The 23,592-nt window shown below is 34.1% G+C and overlaps 3 protein-coding genes across 3 annotated transcripts; all 3 read left to right on the top strand.

Annotated features, from left to right (window-relative positions):
• The first annotated feature begins 330 nt into the window (after positions 1 to 330).
• LOC105248522 (protein deltex) lies at positions 331 to 3,662 on the top strand. Its single transcript, XM_011253353.3, has 6 exons — positions 331 to 897; positions 1,568 to 1,760; positions 1,848 to 2,117; positions 2,197 to 2,488; positions 2,682 to 3,000; positions 3,207 to 3,662. The coding sequence occupies exons 1-6, from the start codon at positions 728 to 730 to the stop codon at positions 3,556 to 3,558; spliced, it is 1,596 nt and encodes a 531-aa protein (XP_011251655.1). The 5' UTR covers positions 331 to 727; the 3' UTR covers positions 3,559 to 3,662.
• Positions 3,663 to 4,885: 1,223 nt separating this feature from the next.
• LOC105248523 (PR domain zinc finger protein 5) lies at positions 4,886 to 7,709 on the top strand. The gene is made up of 6 exons (XM_011253354.3): positions 4,886 to 5,281; positions 5,755 to 5,947; positions 6,020 to 6,159; positions 6,253 to 6,415; positions 6,556 to 6,804; positions 7,029 to 7,709. The coding sequence occupies exons 1-6, from the start codon at positions 5,202 to 5,204 to the stop codon at positions 7,155 to 7,157; spliced, it is 954 nt and encodes a 317-aa protein (XP_011251656.1). The 5' UTR covers positions 4,886 to 5,201; the 3' UTR covers positions 7,158 to 7,709.
• Positions 7,710 to 7,902: 193 nt separating this feature from the next.
• LOC105248524 (BUB3-interacting and GLEBS motif-containing protein ZNF207) lies at positions 7,903 to 17,268 on the top strand. Its single transcript, XM_011253355.3, has 6 exons — positions 7,903 to 8,096; positions 9,609 to 9,735; positions 9,934 to 10,352; positions 10,487 to 10,847; positions 11,046 to 11,532; positions 16,446 to 17,268. Exons 1-6 carry the CDS (start codon positions 8,056 to 8,058, stop codon positions 16,556 to 16,558), a joined length of 1,548 nt encoding a protein of 515 aa, XP_011251657.1. The 5' UTR covers positions 7,903 to 8,055; the 3' UTR covers positions 16,559 to 17,268.
• Positions 17,269 to 23,592: the final 6,324 nt, after the last annotated feature.

The following is a 23,592-nucleotide window of genomic DNA, read 5'->3' as shown; positions in this document are numbered from 1 at the left end:
TGCGCAGTAGTAATCACAGGAAAGCAACGGTGTATCAGATAGCGGATTATGGGCGCTAAAGTTTTGGCGGGCAAGCTGAGGTCGGTGATGCCAGGAAGAAGTCCTGAGTCCCGAGTGAATATATAGTGTTTTAAAGTACAGCGAGAAAAGTGATTAGTGAAATGAAAGTGTGCTGTTGGTCGTTCGTAAAAATTTTTCAAAAATTTTCTTTCAGAAATTTATTTAAGGGCGACCAGTGACACACCTTTTGCTTCTACTAGATACTTCGTTAACGCCGCGTTCGCGGCGCATGCGCGAAAAAGTCACCCGGCCCACCATCATTGGTTATCGCGCATCTGCCGCGTATTGCGTATCGTATCCCTTATCCCCGTCGCGTCCCGCGAGCACCATCAGTTGCTCCAATGTCCAGTATCAGTGTGCGCGTTGACGCGCGTGTGTACAACGTCGTGACAAGAGGCGGTCGCTGATTTTTCGAGGGCAGCGCATTTCGAGCTTACGCGAGGTCGCGCGAAATTTCGCGAGAAAATTAAGCCCGGGAGCGGAGGAGAGGCGGATCCGCCGTCGTCGTCGTCGCCGACGTCGACGACGACGCGGGAACGTCGACTGTGGGAAGAGTCGAAAATGTTCCCACGCTCCCGCTGCGCTGCGAGTGTATGTCGCGCGTGCGTGTGAAATTCCACAGGGTGGGAACGTGGTGGCGGTGCGGCGGCGGGGGGGGGAGGAGAGGATGAGCGCTCAGGGGCAGGAGCACGGACACGCGGTGGTCGTGTGGGAGTGGGAGAACCGTCACGGACGATGGAGGCCGTATAGCCCAGCTGTGTCGCAGCATCTCGAACGAGCCCATTACAAGAAGCTTACCCGGGTGTTCCTCAACGACGCGGATCCGACCCTCGACAGGTCGGGATGAGCGATAAATGATCGTCTTGCACTCTAATTGCGATGCCTCGCACGCATATTTTTGCATTTTTCCAGGTGAAACAGGTGTATGTTTGGGTCTTGGGGAGAGAGAAAGAGAAAGCGACGAATGTGTGTGTGTGATCTTATTCAATGTCGAATTGATCTTGATCATTTATTGATTGATTGCTCATCGATTATTCAGCTTGACTTGCTCCAAAATTATTTTATTGGGACAAAGTTTTTTTTTTATGTAGGCATACATATAAATACCTGTTATTTATTTACAGTTATATTTAATAGAAGAGAAAGAGAGACAGAGAGAGAGAAATCATACTGTTGCTGAATTAAATAAAGTTACAGAAATTTAAATTTATATCCTTATCTTAAAAGAAGAAACAATAAAGATATTAAGCATAATAAGGATATTAAGTATAATAAAGGATATTAAGTATAATAAAGGATGTATAATGTTTTTTTGATTAATATAATTTTATTGATGCAATAATAATTTATTATTGCAATAATTTATTATTGCATATTAATGTAATTAGTAGCAATTTTTAATAATATTAATTATCAAAATCTAGTATAATAAAATAATAGTTAAACCATTCCATAATATTCAACTTTTGATCTTTAAAATAATGCATATGATTTGCATGAAAATTAGGTATTACATAAATTTGAGAACCAAGACACAATGCAGCGACGACGGCGACGAGACGTACAATGTAAGGAGAAAGTTTTATTTACCGGGTTCATTGGCTGGCAAAGGCGCCAAGTGGGAATGGGCAGGTGATTCGGATGATTGGCATACTTACGATATGGAAGTTCAATGCCTTGTAGAAGAAGCATGGGCGAGAGTAAGCAAAAAAGCATCATAAAATAAATAATATTATAAAATATTATATTCTTAAAATATTATATTCTTAACTGAAATTCTTTTCCAGGGTGACAAGACTATTGATATTTCAAAGACTTACTTGGGTTTTCCCTACATCATCAACTTTTGCAATTTGACACAAGTGAGATGCTGCACAGGCTATGTAAGGCCAATAAGACGCATACAGCAAGCACCTTATCCACTGGTCAAAGTTGCACTCGAGGAACTGCAAGTCACTTCTGGGAAGAGATCAGCGTCAGTTACAGTCAAGAGTTCCACTGTCAAGGTTACGCATAAGAAGTCGCCTAACGGAAGTACAAAGAAGAGCAACAAGAAAGTGAGCTCCGTCTTATTGCAATATTATATCTATGCTGAAATAATGTTACAATGAAATTCAGCTTTAAAATTATTTTCAGAACAAAAGCGGGGACACTAACGGGCCGACGAATATCGCGCGCGTTATTCTCAGCAATTTCAATATATTTAGCAGCAAACATGGCATCGAGAACAATCCCGCGGCAACAAACATAGAGTCCGGTCAGAAGCGAAAGACGTGGGACGCGGTGTTGGATGTCGATTCCAGTAGCACCAAGAGTGGTCGCAGGCCTAGCGTAGATACCGTCTCTACGTATTTAAGTCATGAGAATCCAATAGATTTGCTAGATAGCAGCGTGGGAAGCGATGACGCTTTCAAGGATTCTATTCTTGGTACATGTTTAAAAATTTCTGTACATATCTATATTAACCCCAACAATAATTTAATAGTTATATAAATAGTTATGTATAAATTTATACGTTTAATAAATGGTAGTTTGTTTATACATTTTTCTGTGAATTTAAATTTATATATTTTCAAAAATCCTGGAATCAAACCTAATAAATTAATATACTAATTTCGCAGGGATGGACATCACAACGGACGTGATATCTCGTTACGTGAAAGTGGTTGAAAGCGATGGATCCGATTCCTGTCCTGTGTGTCTTGGCACTCCGGAACCGTTGACAGTTGAACTAACGCGATGTAGGCATAGATTACACTTGGCATGTCTAAATGCGATGCTTGGTTGCCAACAGCCGCCCATGTACATACAGTGTCCGGTTTGCCGTATGATTTACGGCGAAAAGAGAGGCAATCAGCCACCGGGGACGATGAACTGGACGCGAATACCGCGAGCACTACCAGGTTTTCCAAACACCAATACCATACAAATTACTTATGAGTAAGTATCAGAGAAAGAATTAATCGTGAAAATTTATAAATTAAGTTTCTAATAGATTATAAATATTCTCAATTATTATATAAATATAGTCTAATTAAAATAATTTATATTTGAGTCAATATGCGGGGAATAAAAAAAATTAATCAGTTAAATTAAGACTTAAACTGAATATTAATTTTTATCAATTTTAATCTTAATCTTTTCAGCATTCCATCCGGAATTCAGGGTAACGAGCACCCGAACCCTGGTCAGGCATATTACGCCGTGGGTTTTCCTCGAGTGTGCTATTTGCCAGATAACAATCTTGGCCGTCGAGTATTGAGACTATTGCAAATCGCATTTGAACGCAGGCTAATCTTCACAATCGGTCGATCGATCACCACTGGTCGTGAAGATGTCGTTACGTGGAACGAAATCCATCATAAGACCGAGTTAGGCCCATCCACATCCGGTCACGGTTATCCCGATCAGAGTTACCTCGAAAGGACACTTGCGGAATTGGCAGCGCAAGGTGTGACCGATGGACAATCATCACCGATATATCAACAGTTGCATTAATTGCATATATAAATAGACAGTATTTATGCGACAATAAGTTAATCTATAAAGGTAATAACAAAAAAGAAATTCAATTTTTTAAATTAGACGTAAAAAAATATATATTAAAATTAATTTTGAGATTAAAAATTATTAAAAATATTAATATATACAAAGACATATGATTATGAAGATTTTGAAATTTATTAATAAACTAAATAAATTTATTATATTAATTTTATAGAATTAAGAAGAATTGTTTAAAATAAACTTAAAACTTCAGAATTTTTTTGCACTATTAACTTATTTTTTTTAATTTTATGGATTGACTTATTTTTGCATAATATACATATATATTTTTTTTCTATAAAAGTATATAAAAGTTTCAGTGAAGATACATTAAATATACATATATATTTTTTTTCTATAAAAGTATATAAAACTACTATATATATATAGTATATATATATAGTATACTATATATATGTAGTAGTATATAAAACTACTATATATATATATATATATATATATATCTTCCGAAGAAAAGTATTTTATCGCAATTAAGATGGGAGAAATCGCATCGAATAAAGGTATTGAATTTATTTTATAAGTAGTTTTATATACTTCTATAGAAAAAAAATATATATGTATATTTAATGTATCTTCCCTGAAACTTGCCAAGAATTAATATTTTATCATATCTTTTAAGCAATAATTCGAAAGATGCAATTGTAATGCAATGATAAAACGATAATAGAGATTTATAGAATAATATTCTTTTATATTTACTTAAATTATATTTCAATTAGAAACTAACTTAATCCTTGAAAAAGATAAAAAGATTAAAACATTGGTAATCAAAATGTATAAAGGTTGTATTGATATTATAAATTGATATATAAGTTTGGATACTTTTTATATATTTGGTGTATCTATTTTTTTTACTTTTTTAGGATTGTTATTATTATAAATTCTATGTTTATTAAATGAAATGGCAAGTTATATTAACTACATTCCAAATTATATATTTATAACTTCTTTATAAAATAAAACAAATTTATGTTTTATTCCTGAAAATTTTAATATAAATTTAATATAAATGATATATTTTAATTATATATCATTACAACAATATATCTTGTATGTTAATATTATATATCAATAATTCTCTGATAGAATCTCAATAGCGATCGATTAAAATATTAAATTAATAATTTGGTATTATATATATATTACAATAATGAAAATAAGATATCTCTATTTCATGGAGATCCTATTATTTCTAACAAATATTTAAAACATCTAAATAAATTATTATGGTAAAATATTTTTAAAAATCGCGACTTTTTGAGATGATAAATTTGTGGAGCATATAGCGTGCGTTAGATGGCGTATCTTTCAACACAATTAAAATGGCCGAAAATTGATTTTTTGTCGCGTCTCCTGGACATGATTATGCTTGTGAAACGAGTTGTTTTTTTACAAACAAATGGAATTTTAACATAACAATAAGAGCAACAACTATGGATCCGTTAAACTTTATGCTGAATGACAATTCATTATAATTTGTTTCGAATTTTGGTGATTCGCGCGTTTCGTGATCTGACGTTTCTTTGGATTTCTCCAATGTTTTCCTCATTTTTATGGATTTAAACGTGTCATAAATGAGTACTGAAGGCCAGCATAACTGCGTTCTGTGCAACTCCAAGTTGGGATCCAAGCAGGCACTGCAGGAACATTTTAGGTACATTTGGTTATCATAACCAAGTTGATTTGCTTAATCGGTTATCAGAGTCGATTAATTATTTTATTACGTTATCACATCATAAGCACAGAATTCTAAAGATTTTTTGGAGAATATGTCATAGCTAACAAATAGTATAAATGATTCAATTCTTCGAGTCAAAACATTAGACAAAAAGCATACACAATACACACACATTCACCTATACATATCATGTTGCCTGATATCGATAAAGTTCAAAATTCATATTATAAAAAAAAAGGAAATATATGTTGATTAGATAATATTATTATTTGGAAATTAATTAGAAATGAATAAAAATATATGAATGTAATTAAATAAAATTATTTATCACGGAAAAAATTTTAATTTTATATGCTATATACAGATATAAAAGAGAATTAAACGAATGATATGTGATTAAGAATATGTACAATAAATAAATTTTATATTATCTATTATATCTTGTATAGGAAACATGCGAATAAAGAAATAGATACACGAGGGAGACCTGTAAAAAGCTGCAAAAATGCTGACACTCAATGCGACATATGTGATAAATCATTTGATACAATAACTGCAACAATAAGACACAGATTTAAGATGCATCCTAATTCACCGACCAAATTTTATTGTTCTTATTGCGGAAAACAATTTCCTTTACGGGTAAATAATTTAATTTTTCTTTGTCTCTTTTTATAATTTTTACAATAATTTTACAAAAATTCTATTGTTTAGACTCATAGGGATAATCATCAAATTTCACATGACTCTTCTGAAAGTAAGAAGATAGAGCAACACAAGAAATGTATGGATTGCGATATGTTGTTTTACAATGAAAGAGCTCTAAATTACCATTATCGTTCTATTCACAAAAGGTAATGATTTATTAGTTAGTCTACCTTGATCTTGGGAAAATACAATTATTATTATTATGCATTTATTAATTGATTATTTATCACATTTTGCAGAATGGTATATTTGTTTCAACCTATAGCCACTCCTCCGCCTAGCAATAAAATCAAATTAAACTCTATGAATGATGCACTGAGTGTATATTATTGCCATTTGTGTGGCGCTGAATATGTTATAAAGTTCAATTTACAACAGCATCTAGAGAAAGCACATACTCGAGTAAGCAGAATAAATCGTAATAAATAATAAAAAATTTTTATCATTTATTTTTTTAAATATATACAAAAACAGAATAAAAACGATAATTTTGGGGTGTTCTATATAGAGACTGACATATTTTCTTATAATGTGCATTGCAGAAGGAAAGAGATACTATGCCGGATGATTTGATCAAGTGTACAGTATGCTCGGCATTGTTTTACAACAAAAAGGCCTACAATGTTCACAATTCTTATCATCAGCCTAATGATTTATATGTAACTTCTGAACAGCAGAGAGTGCAGACAGTGACCAAAGTCGATCAGGACTTCGACATTAGGAGAGTAGAAGCTGTAGCTGATAAATATATACCGCGACCTAAAAGACCACTCAATAAACACCAAACAAAGGTAAAGCTTAGTCTCAATTTTATTTTTCTGCTTAAGCAGCAATATTTATATTTAATACAATATTAAATAATATACTAAATATATTAATATACTAATATATTACATAAGAGAAATATTTCAAGTAATTTAACGTATATATAATAGAATGTACATAGATGTAATTAAATTAAAAATAATATAATTTACATATGATATAGTATATAATTTATGTAATATAAATTTAGCTAAATAAAATGCGGAAGACAGAAACAGAGGACACAAAGAGCGAGAGCTCTTCGGATGATCCTACAGGCACCAACGAATCTAGTGATTCCGAGAGCGATATTCCGCTGCAACAAAGAATCGCCAGCTAACAGAAATTTTCTCTCTAATCATAAAAGGTTTTCTATCCACTTTCGACGAAACTTTGTTATAAAAATTTTATGAAAATTAATGCAATCATAATAGTATCAAGCTAATTTGTGTGTGTTTTTTTTTTATAAATGTTATGCATATATGCGTGTTAGAGATTTAGATGTGACTGTAGAAGGACAAATTTGTAATCACATTTCTCAGATCGCGTTCAGGAAGTACGATAGCTACAATTGATTACGATTAATTATGACAATTTACTAATTACATATAATCTTTGCGTAACAATTTTATATATATCATACAAATATCTTTTTATATATTAATATATAACTTACATGTCATGCATATATCCTGGACGTGATTTAGTTTTTTTTTATCTCTATTACAGCAACACTGAGTTTTATTATAAGTAGAAACCCTTTACATTTCATTTGCTTTTATCTGTCCAGATTATGAACGATTTATATCTCAGAAAATTGATTATGAACGATTTATATCTCAGAAATTGATTATGAACGATTTATATCTCAGAAAATTTTGTGTAAAAAAAAAATATATATATATATATGCATACATAAATTGAAGCCGTGATTCGATTCCCGATTAAACGATTTCATCATTTTCAAAGGTCGCGCTTTCCAACCCCAGTCTCGGCAACCTATCATCGGGGAATTCCCTAGATCCTCTAGAATCTTGAGACGCGCCACGTTGGCGACTTCCGCTGCGACGTACGGAAGAGATGCGGCGGCCATTTTGGACTGTCGGTGTTTTCGCGTATGTGTGCGTGTGTACAGTGCGTAACTACCGAGATCCGTATACTTGCTAGTCGAAGCGATAGCATCGTTAAGGGCGTCCCGCCGATTGATCAAGAAGTCACTCCGATAATCCGGCGAGAGGATGGGACGCAAGAAGAAGAAGCAGTCGAGACCCTGGTGTTGGTATCCTTTTTGTTTCATCGGGGAAGACGACGACAACGATGGGTCGCCAACAGTCACTTTTACGTAACCGTATTTTTAGCTCCGCGACCTTAGCTACGCGATCGTGCGAGCGGAAATCGATCGATTGACAGTGATTTGGATAGCTGGTGATACGATTCGCTCGGGGAAGTTGCGGAAAATTCCCCCTGTCCGTGGAAGGCAGGGAAATCGATACGCGATTTCCTCGCGCCACTGCGACATGCGTGTGTGTTTGCATGTGTGTGTGTATGTGTGTTTATGTATATGTATGTAGAAACAGCGCAGCTGTTTTCCCACCGTCATTGCGTATATACATATACATGTGGCGCATATTACACGATGATGTAACGAAAGTTGCCGTCGAGAGGCTTCCGTACACGAAGGCGGATGAATCCAAAGGGATTGAGATTTGGAATCTGTTCAGTGAAAATCATGAGTAATTCTCAAACCAGGCATTTCGTTTTTTTAAATACATGCAAGTCAGCATTAAGAAATTTATTTTCTTACATTCCTTGCTTATCCATGAAATTTTATATGAATTATTCAAGATTAATATCACAAAATAGGTTCTACTGATTCTGTTCGATTCATCTATTTTTCTTCAAATTTAGAATCCTTATATTTATTATAATTCATTCAACATTCTCATTGTTTAGAAATAATTTTATATGGGTCATCATAAAAGAATTCTCACATCAATTTTTCATAGTTCCAATCACTTGACATGAAAATGTCTAAATAAATAGGCAATTAGATAGCTAATTAAATAAGTACTTTTTTAATTAGTTGTGAGAATTCCTTTGTAATGATTCATATAAAATTATTTTTAAACAATGAGAATGTTGAATAAACTATAATAAATGTAAGGATTCTATAAAGAATTAGATGAATCAAACAGAATCAATAGAATCTATTTTGTGATATTAATCTTGAATAATCTGTATAAAATTTTATGATAAGAATGAGAAGTGTAAAAAAATTAATTTTTTTATACTGACTTTTGTATGCATTTAATCTATAAAAAAACTATGAATTGAATAAAGACTTCTTACATGAGAAGTTGCATTCAGAGAGATAATTTACAATTTGTTTTGAGTCAAGTCAAGAATTGATTTTGAAATTATTTATCTATTTGTTTATTTAAATTATAAATAATAATTAGAAATTTGAAGAGGAAATACACATATACATATATAAATATAGTATATATTTTTTAAATTACTTTATAAACATAAAGAAACTCTTTGAAGCAGAATTTTGATTTTAAAAATTTAAAAAAAAATTCATTTTTGTAATACAAATGTTAATTTTTTTAATCTATTCTTTTAATGTTACATACTTCTATTTTTCTATAATAAACCATATAATATTTCCTTTCAGGTCATTTATAATATTGCTCTTATACATTTGATAGATTTGATTTAATATACATAACTATTGCATAAAAAATTTTTTAAAAATTTCCTATGATTTCCTTAATCCACTTTTCAAAAGGTATTGCAATCGCGAATTTGAAGATGAGAAGATTCTCATTCAACATCAGAAGGCAAAGCACTTCAAATGTCATATCTGTCATAAGAAATTATATACGGGACCAGGGCTTAGTATACATTGTATGCAGGTAAATATAATTATATATTACATCATTTGCACTATCTATTCTTTATAATGCATTTTCTATACTCTTTTTTTTTTGTCTAAAATGTTTAATTAATAATTATTTATTTCATTTTAATTTCAAGAAAAGAATAATTACAAAGAACAAATTTTATGTCCCATCTATTTAACATCATTTTAAGATTGATTCTTTTCTTTGCAGGTTCATAAAGAAGCAATAGATAAAGTACCCAATTCATTGCCAAATCGTAGCAATATCGAGATAGAGATTTATGGAATGGAAGGTATACCGCCAAATGACGCAAAGGAACATGAAAGGCAGCGAAATGGCGGCAGGCCAGGTACACCATCGTCCGGTGAAGACGAACCTGTACAGAAGAAGGCGAAACCGGAAGGTCTATTGGGTTCTGCACCGGGCGCGATGTCCGGTATGGGAACTGGATTACCCGGAATGCCCCCACAACCCGGGATGCCTCCACAACCTGGTATGCCACCATTACCTGGTATGGCGCCGCATCACGGCATGGCACCACATCCTGGTATGCCTCCGCATCCCGGTATGCCTCCTATGCATCCTATGATGTCGATGGGCCACGTGGGACCTCCGTTCATGGGTCCAGGGTATGCTTCCCGATTAAAAGAAATTTTATTGTGAAATAAAATAACTATATTAATTTTTTATTAATTAATCTCTTTATTTATCAATATCTAATTTAATTTAAACTTTTTTTATTCAATTTATTTTTCTTTTCTAGCATGATGCCTGGCATGTCAGGCATGCCTTCTGGTATGCAACCACCAGTTTCGGGTGCATCGATTCCGCCGTCGCGTCCGCTGTTCCCAAGCGCTGCTGTTTCGACGTCGGCGGCATCGACGGTTGCGTCGGTCAGCGGTTCCGCACCTCTGGGCACTGACTTTAAACCGATCACATCTGTGGCCAGCGGTGGCAGTTCTATAGGGCCGGTAAAGCCGACATTCCCCGCTTATAGCAGTGCCGGCGAAGCCGGTGTTTCTGTAGCCGGAAACAATCTTGCCGGCGGCGATCAAAAAGTTAATCTTATCGCAACTACCGGAGCCGCTAGTAAAATCATTCACCCTCCGGAGGATCTCAGTTTAGTAAGTTTATATATCTTGACTTTTATTTCCAATTATATGAATTCTGTTTTCCTAATTCTAATCTATATCATTGATTTTAAAATACATATGCTAGACTCTTCTTTATCTTTTCATCTTGTTTTATCTCTGCATTTTTAATTTCGAAAGATTTTTTAAGATGATGCAAAGCAATTTTTAAATGAATGATTTGTTTTGAAGGAGGAAATTAGAGCAAGGCTACCTAAGTATCAACGTCGACAGACTGATGAGTCTGGGCGATCGGCGCAATCGGAAGCAGCGGCGGCCGCGGTTGCGGTAGCGGCTGCAGCAGCGGCAGCGGCAAACCAACAGCAGCAAGCCGCCGCGTTGCAACAAGCGGCAGCGCAGCAGCAGCAAGCAGTGCAGCAACAACAACAACAAGTGCAGCAACAGCAGCAGCAGGCGGCTGCTGCAAACGCGGCGGCCGCGTTTCAGGCGGATCAACAGCAGCGACAGCAACAGGCGGCAGCGTTAAACGCATTGCAACAACAACAGCAAAGGTTCCCGCGGCCACCGCAGGCAGTCATGGTGCCGGCTTCAGCGGCAGCGATGCCGGTCAGTTCGGTGGCGTTGATGGCGCCCCTAATGCGACCCACCATGACTCTAGCGCCTGCTCTCATTCATGGAGGTAACATGATGCGACCGCCCCCCATGGGCCTGCCGCCAGGTAAGTCTCTGCGGGTTTAAGATCTGCGAACAATTTTACTCCCTTCCGCCCTCTTTCGAACAAAGCTGCCGTATTGTCTTTTTTATTCCCTCTTATCGTTGAAATTTCGAAATTTTCCCCTTAGTACTTTTTATCAATTTTTTCAACCGCTCTCCCCTTCTACCAGCCGTTGCAGACGGTAACAGTTAATCGGTGTACGTAAATAATTGTATCGATGGTTCAATTTTTTTTATCGCGAAACTTTGAATAAGGTATTTTGAATAGTCTTGTGCTGCTTTCCGTTTTGGAAACACTGTAAGAATGTTCTCTCAAATCTTTTTTGCTTCGAGGACATATACATATATCAGTAATATAATAAATATCAATGATTATTTATTCAAATAGAAGAAAAAGCAATATTTCCGATGAAGTATTTATTTTTAATGACAATTCTACATAAATATAAATATTTTTATATCTTACGTAATAAAATCAATTAAATATTTTTCAAGTAATGAGTAATTAAGTCTTCTCTATCATTGAATTATTTTAATCTTATGGATTGCGATTCTATCGGGAATGCGATGTATTGTATCCCTACATTTCGTTTCTGTAAACACGATCCTTACATTGATTATCCTTACCTTCTACTCGGTCGAAAACCGAGGAAAAGTTTTGGAAAGTGCAAATAAAAAATAGACTCGTTAATTAAAGATTAATTTGACATATTTTAGTTTAATTCAGCTCTACATTATAATACAATATTTGCTTCAATTATTCACGATATAACAACTATTTCTATTTTTTGAATATAAAATAATTATATGCTTAGAGAGAGATAAAGACAACGAGTGTGATGGGACAGATAAATAAGAAACAGACTGGACATTTGATGGGGGGAAAGAGATTAAAATGTTGACAACGTGCACGAAATTGCGAATATTACTACTGACTCGAGACAGCAAAGAGAAAGAGAGGCGATAAGAATGTCACATGACTATTCAGATAGAGGTGTAGAGATCTCAAGATTCTCGACCGAATGATACGCCACAGAATCTCGACGACGCAACGTCTTGTAGTCCTTGTGCGTTTATACGTTTTAACGGTGCGTTTGCAGGGCGCCCGGTCACTCCTCGGTGAGTGTCGAACGAACCCAGTCTGGTTACTAAAACCGTGTTTTACAATACAAGCGCTACAAGGTTGGTCCTTAGCAATTAGCATGCGGTGACATGGCCTATATATCTATATACATATATATATCTATATATCTTGTTATATTTATTATTATTATTATTCTTACATTGTTGATTAATCTTGTCATCATTGTCATTAATACACCTACATATGTACGTATGTACGTATATACCTATAATATATATACAACAGCACGAAAACGCTCTTCGAACAGCGATTTAGAAATCGTAGGAATCTGTTCGAATGGCTTTCGCGTGCTATCGTACATATATTTTTGTATATTCGTAATATTATCACTGGACGAGAGTGGGTCGAGCGGCCAATGACACTTTCTTCTGGATTCCAATTTTTTCGTCTAATTTGTCAGAATTTTGTTTTGGACACGCATCCTGACCTGAAAATGTGTTCTCTCTAGAGATTAAAGTAACAAGATTTTTGGTAAAATATATAGAATGTTTTAATCAGTCACTAATACATGAGCGGTCGCTCTCTCTCTCTCTCTTTTCATTGGGATGCATCTACCCTCGCACATTATGCATTTTTAAATTAATGTTATTTTTATCGATACTTGTCGCGTAACGTCTCTTCTCTTCTTTACAATTTCTTAATTTTATACACATTTTTTTTTCTTTATCTTTGTAGACTCTGTACAATTCCTAGTACAATTCATTGACGAGAGAACAAGAGAAAGAGATATTTCCGGCCGCTCGACCGTTACATTATTTTTACATCATGTATGATTTCTTTGTTTCTTTTACGTTCTCATCAGCTTCTTTATTCACACTATCTCGATTTAACCATGTTACTTCTTACGACTCACATACGCCATTATTTACCTCGCCAGCAGCCGTGTTACCATCCTGTCTCTCTTTTCAGTATATTACTTATATATTACTTATATATATATAGCTTGGAATCCTGGTGTTGTGATATAGTAGTAAAGAAATTGCTTCTTTGGGCACGGTACTGACAGTCGTTCGAAGTTGTCGTTCCAAAGAAAAAAAATGTAGAGAAAAGAAAGAAATGATATAATTATGTAACGATAATTATTTTCTCTCGCAATCTGTCCCTTCCTTCTTCGTATTCGATTGGTGATCGAGATAAAGTAATAATATCATTATAATCATATTAAAATTATGCTATAATTTATTCTTCAATGCTAATCAAAATGTCGCGGATCTATCGAGCCACTTTTTTATCTCTCGTTTTCTTAATTAATTCGGAGTCATTTCTCCGTAAAAACTTTAGTAAGAAAATTTCAGTTATTAATTTCAGTTATTATTGTTATTTTAACGGAAATTAGTAGTTGTAGAATTTTTATAAAAATCTGAGATTAAAAGAATTTAAAAAATCTAAGATAAAAAATTATTTGTAAAATAAACGCACATGATAAACAATGTTATTCTTATTTTATACGGAAAAGTTGACTGTCAAGAGCGTACAAATGGAAGGTGGATCGCCAGATCTGAAGTATCGAAACAAAGTATAATAAATAAATAAGATAATGATGGAGTGAAGAGGGAAGGGATCGAATTATATTCTCACCATGCTCTTCGGTGCCTTTTATTTTATTTTATTTTTGTTCTCATGGAAAAAAAACGCGAGAAAACTAGCAACGAGAACGAACGTAACGTATCTCCCTCACACCATAGCCTAGCTTTTGTGTTACACAATCAAAAGATTTTAGATAAATTGAGCCAAACAAAACAGTAAGTAAACGACTTCACGTTACCTAGTATATCTATAATAACTCTTGCGCTCAACCGAGGGTCCGCTCGATTAACACGATATTTTTTCTCTTTATTATGTTACGTGTCACGAATAAGTATCCGCGTAAATATGAAAGAGAGAGCGAGAAAAAGATATCGCTTCTTGTGTTGAGCAATTTGATTTTATCGATTTATTAGCGCGTTTCGGTGCTTTTGAAAGTTTCAAGCCAATTACTTCATGCTCGATTGCAAAACTAAAAGCTATAGAAACGCTATAGAATTTAAGGATCTCTGATATTTGGATCTTTTGACATTTAAACGCGTTTTTGGAGCAACGCGTCTTGGAAGATTGGCCGACAGCTGAGCGATCTCTGCGGGCTTTGCATACGTATTATAATATTATATGATATCGAAAAAAATATAAAATCTATTGCGTGTACCCAAGCGAGACTCGTTCTTTGTATGGTGTGAGGTTTTCTTTGTGTGGTACCACCTTCTTGTCAGTTTTGTTTGTGACTTGTATTGCGTATGCGGCGCACTGCATGCTGAGCTGAATTCTTCGTACATATATATATCTATATATTATATATATACATATATATATATACCTATCGTATCTAGTTTGAAGATTCGCATTTAATCAGAGATTGCTGGGTAGTACGTAGCACGTGAGCAGATTTTGGGCACGTGCCATGGGTATTTAAAGTACTTGAGGAAGAGAGACTAGAGAAAAATTCATCATCTCGATTCTCAAAAAAGCATATTTTGCTTAGAAATCGAAAATTTTCCTTCGATCGACTAATATTTATCTCGATGAGAGACAGATTGCTGAAAAGTGCTCTTTGAGTGGTCGATTGAAGGAAATTAATCAAATAATATCTCGCGAATATCTAATCTAAATTAAAATATATGAATTTCTTTCGGTGCAGTAATCGTTCGGCTGTCAGGTAACTTCTTCTTCGGCGAAACATGAGTCTGAACCATGGCATACTTTAGATCTGAATATTATTGTATCATCGAATCACGAAATATAAGTCGGGATTAAAAAGCTAAATTATATTAAAAAATTTTTAATTTACCATTTTGTGTAATGAATTTTTAACTTATGATTATGTGTATACATTTTTATTTTAAAGAGGAATATTTGATATATTGCTTTTCGTCGGGAATTTTTAATTATATTTTATTCATCAATTCTTACACATATAAAATTTTTAGATCTTAAGAAAAATATGTATATACAAATTATTTATTTTGAGAAATTTTGCATGAGTTTTCCAAGATGCTTTATATTATATATATAAGATTAAATAATATATACTTAAAAATTCTAAAGATAGATTCTTCGAAATTTGCATCCAAAAGAAAATTAAAATATCTCTTGAAAAATTGAAATGTTTCTGAAAATTTATTTGTGATGAAGAATTTAGCTCAACAATGATCTCTAATCGAAAATAATTAGACTTGAGACTTTAAAAGTCTATTTTTAATATCAAATTTTTAATATCAATTTTCTCTTGAAAAGAGCTTCAATTCTTAATTACAATTTTTATTTCATAAACTGTGTAGACCAGAATTATTTCTCTTAAATCATTAGGAATCTTTTGAGATTAAATTCAAGACGCCACGGCAATTTTATGACTTATTTTACGCTGAAGGACATGTGGTCCTCCAAAAGCGACCATAATATAATTCAGTAATAAAAGTTACAAAAAAAAAAAAAAAAAAAAAGATACGAAAGATTAAAATTGCGCATTAACACGACACATACAGGATTTATTTTTTTACCTTGTAACGGAAATAGTTGCGACGTAAGTATATCGGGGACCCTGAATACAATTCAAAGAGAGCGAGAGAGAGAGATCCTATTACGGGGGATTCCATAAATATGACGCCGTCTCGCGCGGCGTCGAGATCGGACAATCAAAAGAACATGTATCTACCGCACGTGGGCGATATACTTTCTTTCTTTTTTCCTCCACAAATACTCGGTCGCGGAACTAACTAATCTGACGCTGCGTTACTTTGCAGGCATGATAGGAGCCATACCACCGGGCGCCGCGATGCATCCGGCTTTCGCCGCCGCGCCGATGGGCTTTCCTGGGCCGATGTTGGCGCCGATGATGCATCCGCGCTTCAGATGATCACCCCCTATGGACGGGCCCAACCCCCCGCCGCTGCACTTCGTGCTGTGGGCCCGCCCCTAATTTTCGTAGGGTCTGGACCTGATTGAGGAAGAGATAGATAAAATCACACATACACGAACCAGAAAGGGAGAGAAAGAGAGATAGGGAGAGAGAGAGAGAGAGAGGAGAGAGAAAGAGAAATAACGAGAGAGAGAGAGAGAGAAAACGGAAAAAATTCACGCGGTAAAATTCGCATCCTGCACTCTCTCACGGTTTTTTTATTTTATTTTATTTTTATTGTTGAATGAAACAAAACGATATAGGGATAGAGAAAGAAAGAAGGAAAGAATGAAAGAGAGAGAGAGAGAGAAACACACGCATGTCATCACGTCATCGGTGCCTGAGAGGATTCTTTCGAAGAAATCGAGTGCGCGCTGGAAACGGTCGGCTTTTTCATCGCCTTCTTCTTCTTTTTATGCTACTACAAAAAAAAACAACTAAAAAAAATACAAACACGAAACACACTAATCGTTTGCATCGACTGCGAATATGTGCGCGCCACGCTACGTTGGTCGTGAGTGCCAGGTGAGCCAACAACCATGAGCAAATTTCATCGCCTTTTCTACGGAATGAAACTAAAATAATACTCGTCGCTCTGTAATAATATATCGTCGTTTGCTCTGCGCGAGAATGCCAGTGCGAACCGACTATCTTATCTATTTTACTTATCCTACGCAGTTTTCTTTTTCGTCGAACAACCATTATATCGCGTTGCTGATATCCACCGAGATTGCGTTTCTCATTCTTGTCGCGACGACAACGTCGTTTGCGGCGCGCAATAACGTTCCTCCCCGCTCCCCTTCCAGAATAGGTCAATCGGGTAATCCGGATTCGATGCAAGATTTGGCTGAATCACTCAATTTGTAAGGATACTTTAAATAAAAATTGTTTTAAATGAATCTTACAAATTATAGAGTTGTCGCCTACTGCAACGAATTCTTCAATTATGACAAAGAGGTAATTATATAATGCAACAGAACAATTTCAGTGATAAAATAATTTCTCTCTCGATAGTTGAGCTTCTAATAACCTTGATTTGATTTTTTTTAATTATATTTATAAAAGTAAAGTAAGCAATAAATATAAATTATAAATATTTTATGTTTATTTTATATTATATTTAATGTCAAATCAAAATTTGATATATCGAAATAAACTCAAAACATTTTTTTTTATAAAATTATACGTTTAATATAATTAAAAAAAATATAATCGTAGAAGAAAAACAAATTATTTTAATTCAAACTCTAGAAAATCTTTAAATTCTGGAAAAATATTTTTAAATATTTTTATATGATAAATAATATTATTATTGATATTAGCTGGCAAGATCTTCGGAGTTTTCTAATTAAATATGTGCGAGCGTATTTTATCATTGAAAAACCTGATATATTTGCCTCCTAATGTCATAAAATCAATGATTGACCCCTGCACTTTTTTCGGGAAGTGATTATACTTTGGACTATGACAAAGTGACCCGCTTAGACAAAGACAGAGATTCCTCTTCTACCCCTTTTCTCGCACAGTAGACCGTTTCCATTATGCTATTCCTCAGCTATTATGCATTTACAATGTTATTTTGGAGAGTGTTTTACGCTGCAGTTGGATGATAATTTAATTGAATAACTGAATTAACTTGATTGAATAGAGTTTTCAAAATGAAGAATCTTGAAATTGTCCGTAATATAAGAAATATTTATTTCGCTACTTGAAGTAAAGATCCAGAACGATCGAAAATGCATAAATCAACAAAAGAAAACTGTCCCACTTATTTTTGTAAAACTTTTGAAAGGATTAAGATTTGTTTTTTTGGTAGATTTTTTTATATTTTTCTAGAAAATTAATCGAGAAAAGTCGTTGATTAAATTTTTTTTAGAAAAAATATAATGATAAGTGAATAATAGGTTTTTTTCGGACAGTGAAACTTTCTCGAAAGATTTGCAGATAAATGACGAATGGGTTTTGCTTAGTTAAATTAATTATCTCATTCTTTTCTTCTTTTTTTACTTACTGAACTAGTTCTATGATTCAAAAGAGAAATCGGGTGAATATATATTTAAAATACACTAGCTGCAGTAGTAAAAATTCGCTCTCTTCTGTCCACAAATTTTATTTTGTTAACTTTCAAAGTCGAGTCGATGCATTTTAGTGATATAAAATCAAGCAAAATCAAGTTATAAAAAGAATTTTTTTTAAAATTATTTTTACGAATTTAAAAATTAGCATTTTGGCAAGAATTAATTATGTTATTAATATTTAAATTAACAGTAATATTTAAATTAATTATAAAAAATGTTCATAAATAAATTCATAAAATTTCAATTTAAAAGTAAAGAAAAATGCAACTAATTTTGTGACCTATTTTGACGGGATAAATTTAAATTTAAAAATATAGCAAAAATATAAAATTAATTTATATATTTAAAGGAAAATTTTAAATTAATTGGAGGAGAGGTTTCTTAAGAATAAATATAACGAGACTAATCGACTCGACTCAAAAAAAGGCCTCTTTTTTTTTTTGCTAGAGGAACAATGTTGGCGATGGTTGAGTAAGTGGTAAGTACAGGGGTGTTCGTGAAATTAAACCAACTTGCCAACTCTTAACTTGTGCCATTTTCTTTATTATGTTTCGCCGATTCTCGCGCCAATCGTAGAGCATCCGATCTCAGAAGATTTTCTATTTCGCGCAACCACTTGTCATTTTTTGAAATCCTTCCTGCTAATTAAGCATTTTGTGGATTGTTAGTAGCATAGATGTCTTGATATGTAACACTGTTGTAATTTGCTCTACGATCGGGCACACTCGGTTTCTTTTTGTCCTCTGCATAAGACGATTTTAACGGACTTTCCCATCTTCAATTTTTGGCACTTCCCGAATTTTTTTTACCTATCTCTGTCCATTTATAACATCTCTGTACCTTCTATCTACTCTACACTACGCTCTTAAATCTCTATTCAGGGTGTCTATTGATAATGTTAATCAGAGACTATATGTTTCTCTATATACATATATATATATATATACTGTGTCTACTATAGTTTCTGTCGTTAGGTCCACCTATAAAACACGCTGTTCCTAGAAGCTAAGATCTCGTTGACTTTGATGTAGTCAATTGAAAGTAATTGTGTGTCATTTTAACGGAGCAGCTAAAGTATCGATTGTATCGTTCATCTATCGATTCGAATTATGTCAGTTAATTTTAACCCTAGTTCTTAGATCATTATTTGTCTCTTTTAGAAACTAGCATAGAACGGGAGAATGATTCCATCGAATTGAGATACAAATTCATTGACATCGGCGAAATCGGCTACGTATCGTTTATTGGTCAGTTTCACCGATGTCGATGAATTTCTCATTTTTAGTTTTCGAGTAGTTGTTTATCTCTTTCCTGAATTTAGAAAGAAAGAGAAGGATCAAGTATCGGAATTAATCGATATTAGGAAAATTCGACGAGACTTGGTTGACTTTCGTTCTAGTTCGATTGATTATGTAAAAAAAAAGAGGACGCGAGAAATCGAATTAGGATTAAAGTTAATGGCAGAGAGATGGGCTCGTGTATATATGATGATATGTTGTTTACGTCGTTATTGTTCGAGGTGTGTGTGGTTAGCGCGGTGACGAAAGGATCGATCGCTTGCTTCCTGTATTGTTATCTTCAGTAGGCACCCTGCTGCTGGTTTCCGTTCTTTCGACCACCACTCTCGCCCGCTACCATCTACCATCCGGTACCACCACCGGACATCTTCTCGACAAACAAAAACACGAAAGAAAAAGAAAAGAGAAAAAAAGAAATGAAAATGAAATGAAAACAGCATTGAAAGAGCGCGCCGTACAACACGTGTACGTACCTACATTAAATGATCTACGCATCGTTATTATAATTCCTTTATTTTTCAGGGGTTGTCTTTCCGAATCTCCCCCGCGAACACTCCGTTGCTTTACTCTCTCGCAAATTACAGCGCCTCGTCTTTCACGTCTCTTCCGGGGGCTCCGAGGATCGTTGACCGCTCAAGGAAACACGAACAAGTAAAAATTATAAAATTATTCAAAAAGAACAATTTTTCTCTTTTTTCAAGTGCCTGATTAGATATAATATTCAAATTCGCGAAATATATATAACTTCGAAAAAAAAAAAAGGAAAAAGATGTGGTCGATCCACCGAAAGAAATCGAACTGGAGCATCGATCGCGCGATTTTTTTTGGGAAAAATTGTAAGATAAAAAATATAAAATCGAGGGTTTTTGTATAACATTTTGAAATTTTGTATTTTCTTTAAAGAATAATTAGGCTAAAGAATTCCATAATTGCGCAATCGAAACTCTGGAAATTTTATCTTTTTTTTTTTATTTATACTCGTGATAAGGGAGAAGCATGTTTCACGCGGAAACCTCGCACTCGGCGATTCGGCAGGACAATCTAACGGCAGAATTTGGAGATGTAGAAGTTCTGTTATTTATTGAGTGTCATATTATCGACTTGTTCCGAATAAAGACGTTCTGTGGAAAGTTCGACAGTTTTGGGCATAGTCTGCTGTTCTGGGATATGTCATCGTAGCGATTTCGCAATAATATTTTTCTCGATTTCATGTTCTCCATGATTAAGTTGATGATCGTCTTACGTATATTTTTATAATTACATAATTCTTGATATGTATACAATTATATGTATTCTTGTATAGATGGATATTTATCTGATTTTCAGAGAAACGGTGCTATTTCATAAATTTGAGCGTTATCACTGAGATTGTATCCCAGAATTGCGGGCGACAGCCACATATTGTTTCAACCAATCACAGCAATCTCATCGCTGTTGGACCTAATCGGTCCCTTGCCTCAAGGCAGGCGATTGTTTGGACCTACCGTCCTGGAGTCGAGGAGTCGCAATCTCCCAATTTTGCTCTCATCCTTAATTGAGACGATGAAAAGGAAAGCGAACAAATTTTCACTTGAGATTTCTAGCTTTCAGTTTTGAAGTCCAAGCGATGACTGGAAAAGGATCACAAAAATCAAAAAATCATGTTGTAAATAAATAAAACTTTATTTTTTAAGAAATTTTATTTTTTTCAGTTAAAATTAATGCCGGAAAATGCATTCGTTTACTTGCCTTAAATTATTAATTATACTATTGATGTATTTTTTTTTATATCGACCGCGTTATATTGTACTTTTTTTTATATTTTTTTATATATTTGTACAAGATGAATAATTTTTTAAATGCATTTTTATAATGAAGTTTCTGTTTAGGCATTTCCTTTCCAGTCAGCGGCTCAAATCTATTCAAGTTTCACATAAGATGGAAGAAAAAGTCTGGGAGTTTGGCGATTCTCGGCTCGGTGGACGCGTGGCTGGACCGAGAAACAATATTAATCATAATAATCGGTTAACGAATCGCGGATAAATCGTATTAACCGATCGATCGTTCGGAACGTCGAAACGAGAGAAGATTGCCAGATGTGTAAAGCGATGCGATTAGCACGTATCTCTCTTCTCGATAAAACGTGATCCTTTCAGAACGCTTTCTGAGATTGCTTGGCTTCTGTAGAGAGAGACACGCATCCCCAATTAACACCAATTAACATTAATTTTATAAATAAATTTATAAAAATACCGAACGCATTCTGCTGTTCGAGGGTTAAAATTACTCCAGTGACTCGGCACAATTATTATATTAATCGAAGAGTATTTTTTATCATATAATTATAATATTGCTGTGCTTGAAGTCGTCGGTTTTCTTTTTTATCAAATTTATATAAATATATTAATTCCAAAATTTTTCAACACAATATTTTCTCTTTATTATCGTCAAATCTTTTATCGCATTGTCCCCAAAGTCAAAAGGATTAACGATTGCTCCATCATGCGCGATTACAATTGTATCATCGAGTGTTTTGAAAATTTTCTATCGCATTGTCCCCAAAGTCAAAAGGATTAACGATTGCTCCATCATGCGCGATTACAATTGTATCATCGAGTGTTTTCAAAATTGCCCGTGCATTTTTCTCTTCTTTTTTTTTCTCGGATGACGGCAAAATTTGCGAGACCGAACATCGCGCCTCTCGTCTTCGACAGTTCGATCGTATCGTAGAATGCTTAGCTGGCTCTATATATATATACTATATATATATGTGTATACCAAATATCGTCCTGTATCTCTTGCGCTCGCACGCAAGGATCTTGCCTCTTCCGCCCCGGTCCCCGCCCCCTCTTAATATCCTCACATCCCCCTTTACGCTAATAATGTCTTTACACTTGGTGACAGCGGATGCACGATATTCGCTCTCGTGGGGATCGCTTTTGCTCGACGAACCGGTAACACGGTCGCTCTTTGTCATCCTAATACTATCGTCCCGCGATTCGGTCCATTCGGGAGTAAAGCGTGCCTTTTCGACGGCAATTCTTCGACGCTTTTCTCTCCCGACGATCTTAATGTTACGCCGATCTGTAGCAATTATTTTGCAACAAACAATTCAAATAAACCAAAATCTGACATCGATCTGTTCAGAATTTTTTTATTGAATATTTTTCATTCGCATTTAAATGTTTTTATCCCGATTAATTTATCATCTTATTATTTCTAATATTATTTTATCTCTATTATTCTTATTTAATATTCTATTATTTCTATTTAATATTCTATTATTTTTATTTAATATTCTTTTTATTAATCTTTTTATTATTTTATTATTTTTATTATCTATTATTTCTACTTAATATTCTTTTATCTCTATCTATAATGTTTAACAAATACTAAGAATAATTATATAATCTCTCTACCACTTTAATATATTTATCAATTTAATATAATTATATTGTTGCAAAAATTTTAGTTCTTTTGCGAATAATTTTATGATTACGTTTGATAGGAAATTTTAATGAATGTTTTTTATAGATTTGTTATTTTTGTTATTTTATGGTTTAAATAAGAGATATATATTTATGTAAATTACGCGCGTAATTTTCTTCGACTTGAGACTTTTAACGACATGCTTCGT

Source organism: Camponotus floridanus, unplaced genomic scaffold, assembly GCF_003227725.1.
Source record: "Camponotus floridanus strain SB8 unplaced genomic scaffold, Cflo_v7.5 scaffold164, whole genome shotgun sequence".
Lineage (NCBI taxonomy): Eukaryota > Metazoa > Arthropoda > Insecta > Hymenoptera > Formicidae > Camponotus > Camponotus floridanus.
Note: the sequence above shows the minus strand (reverse complement) of the source record. Positions and strands in the feature narration are given on the sequence as shown.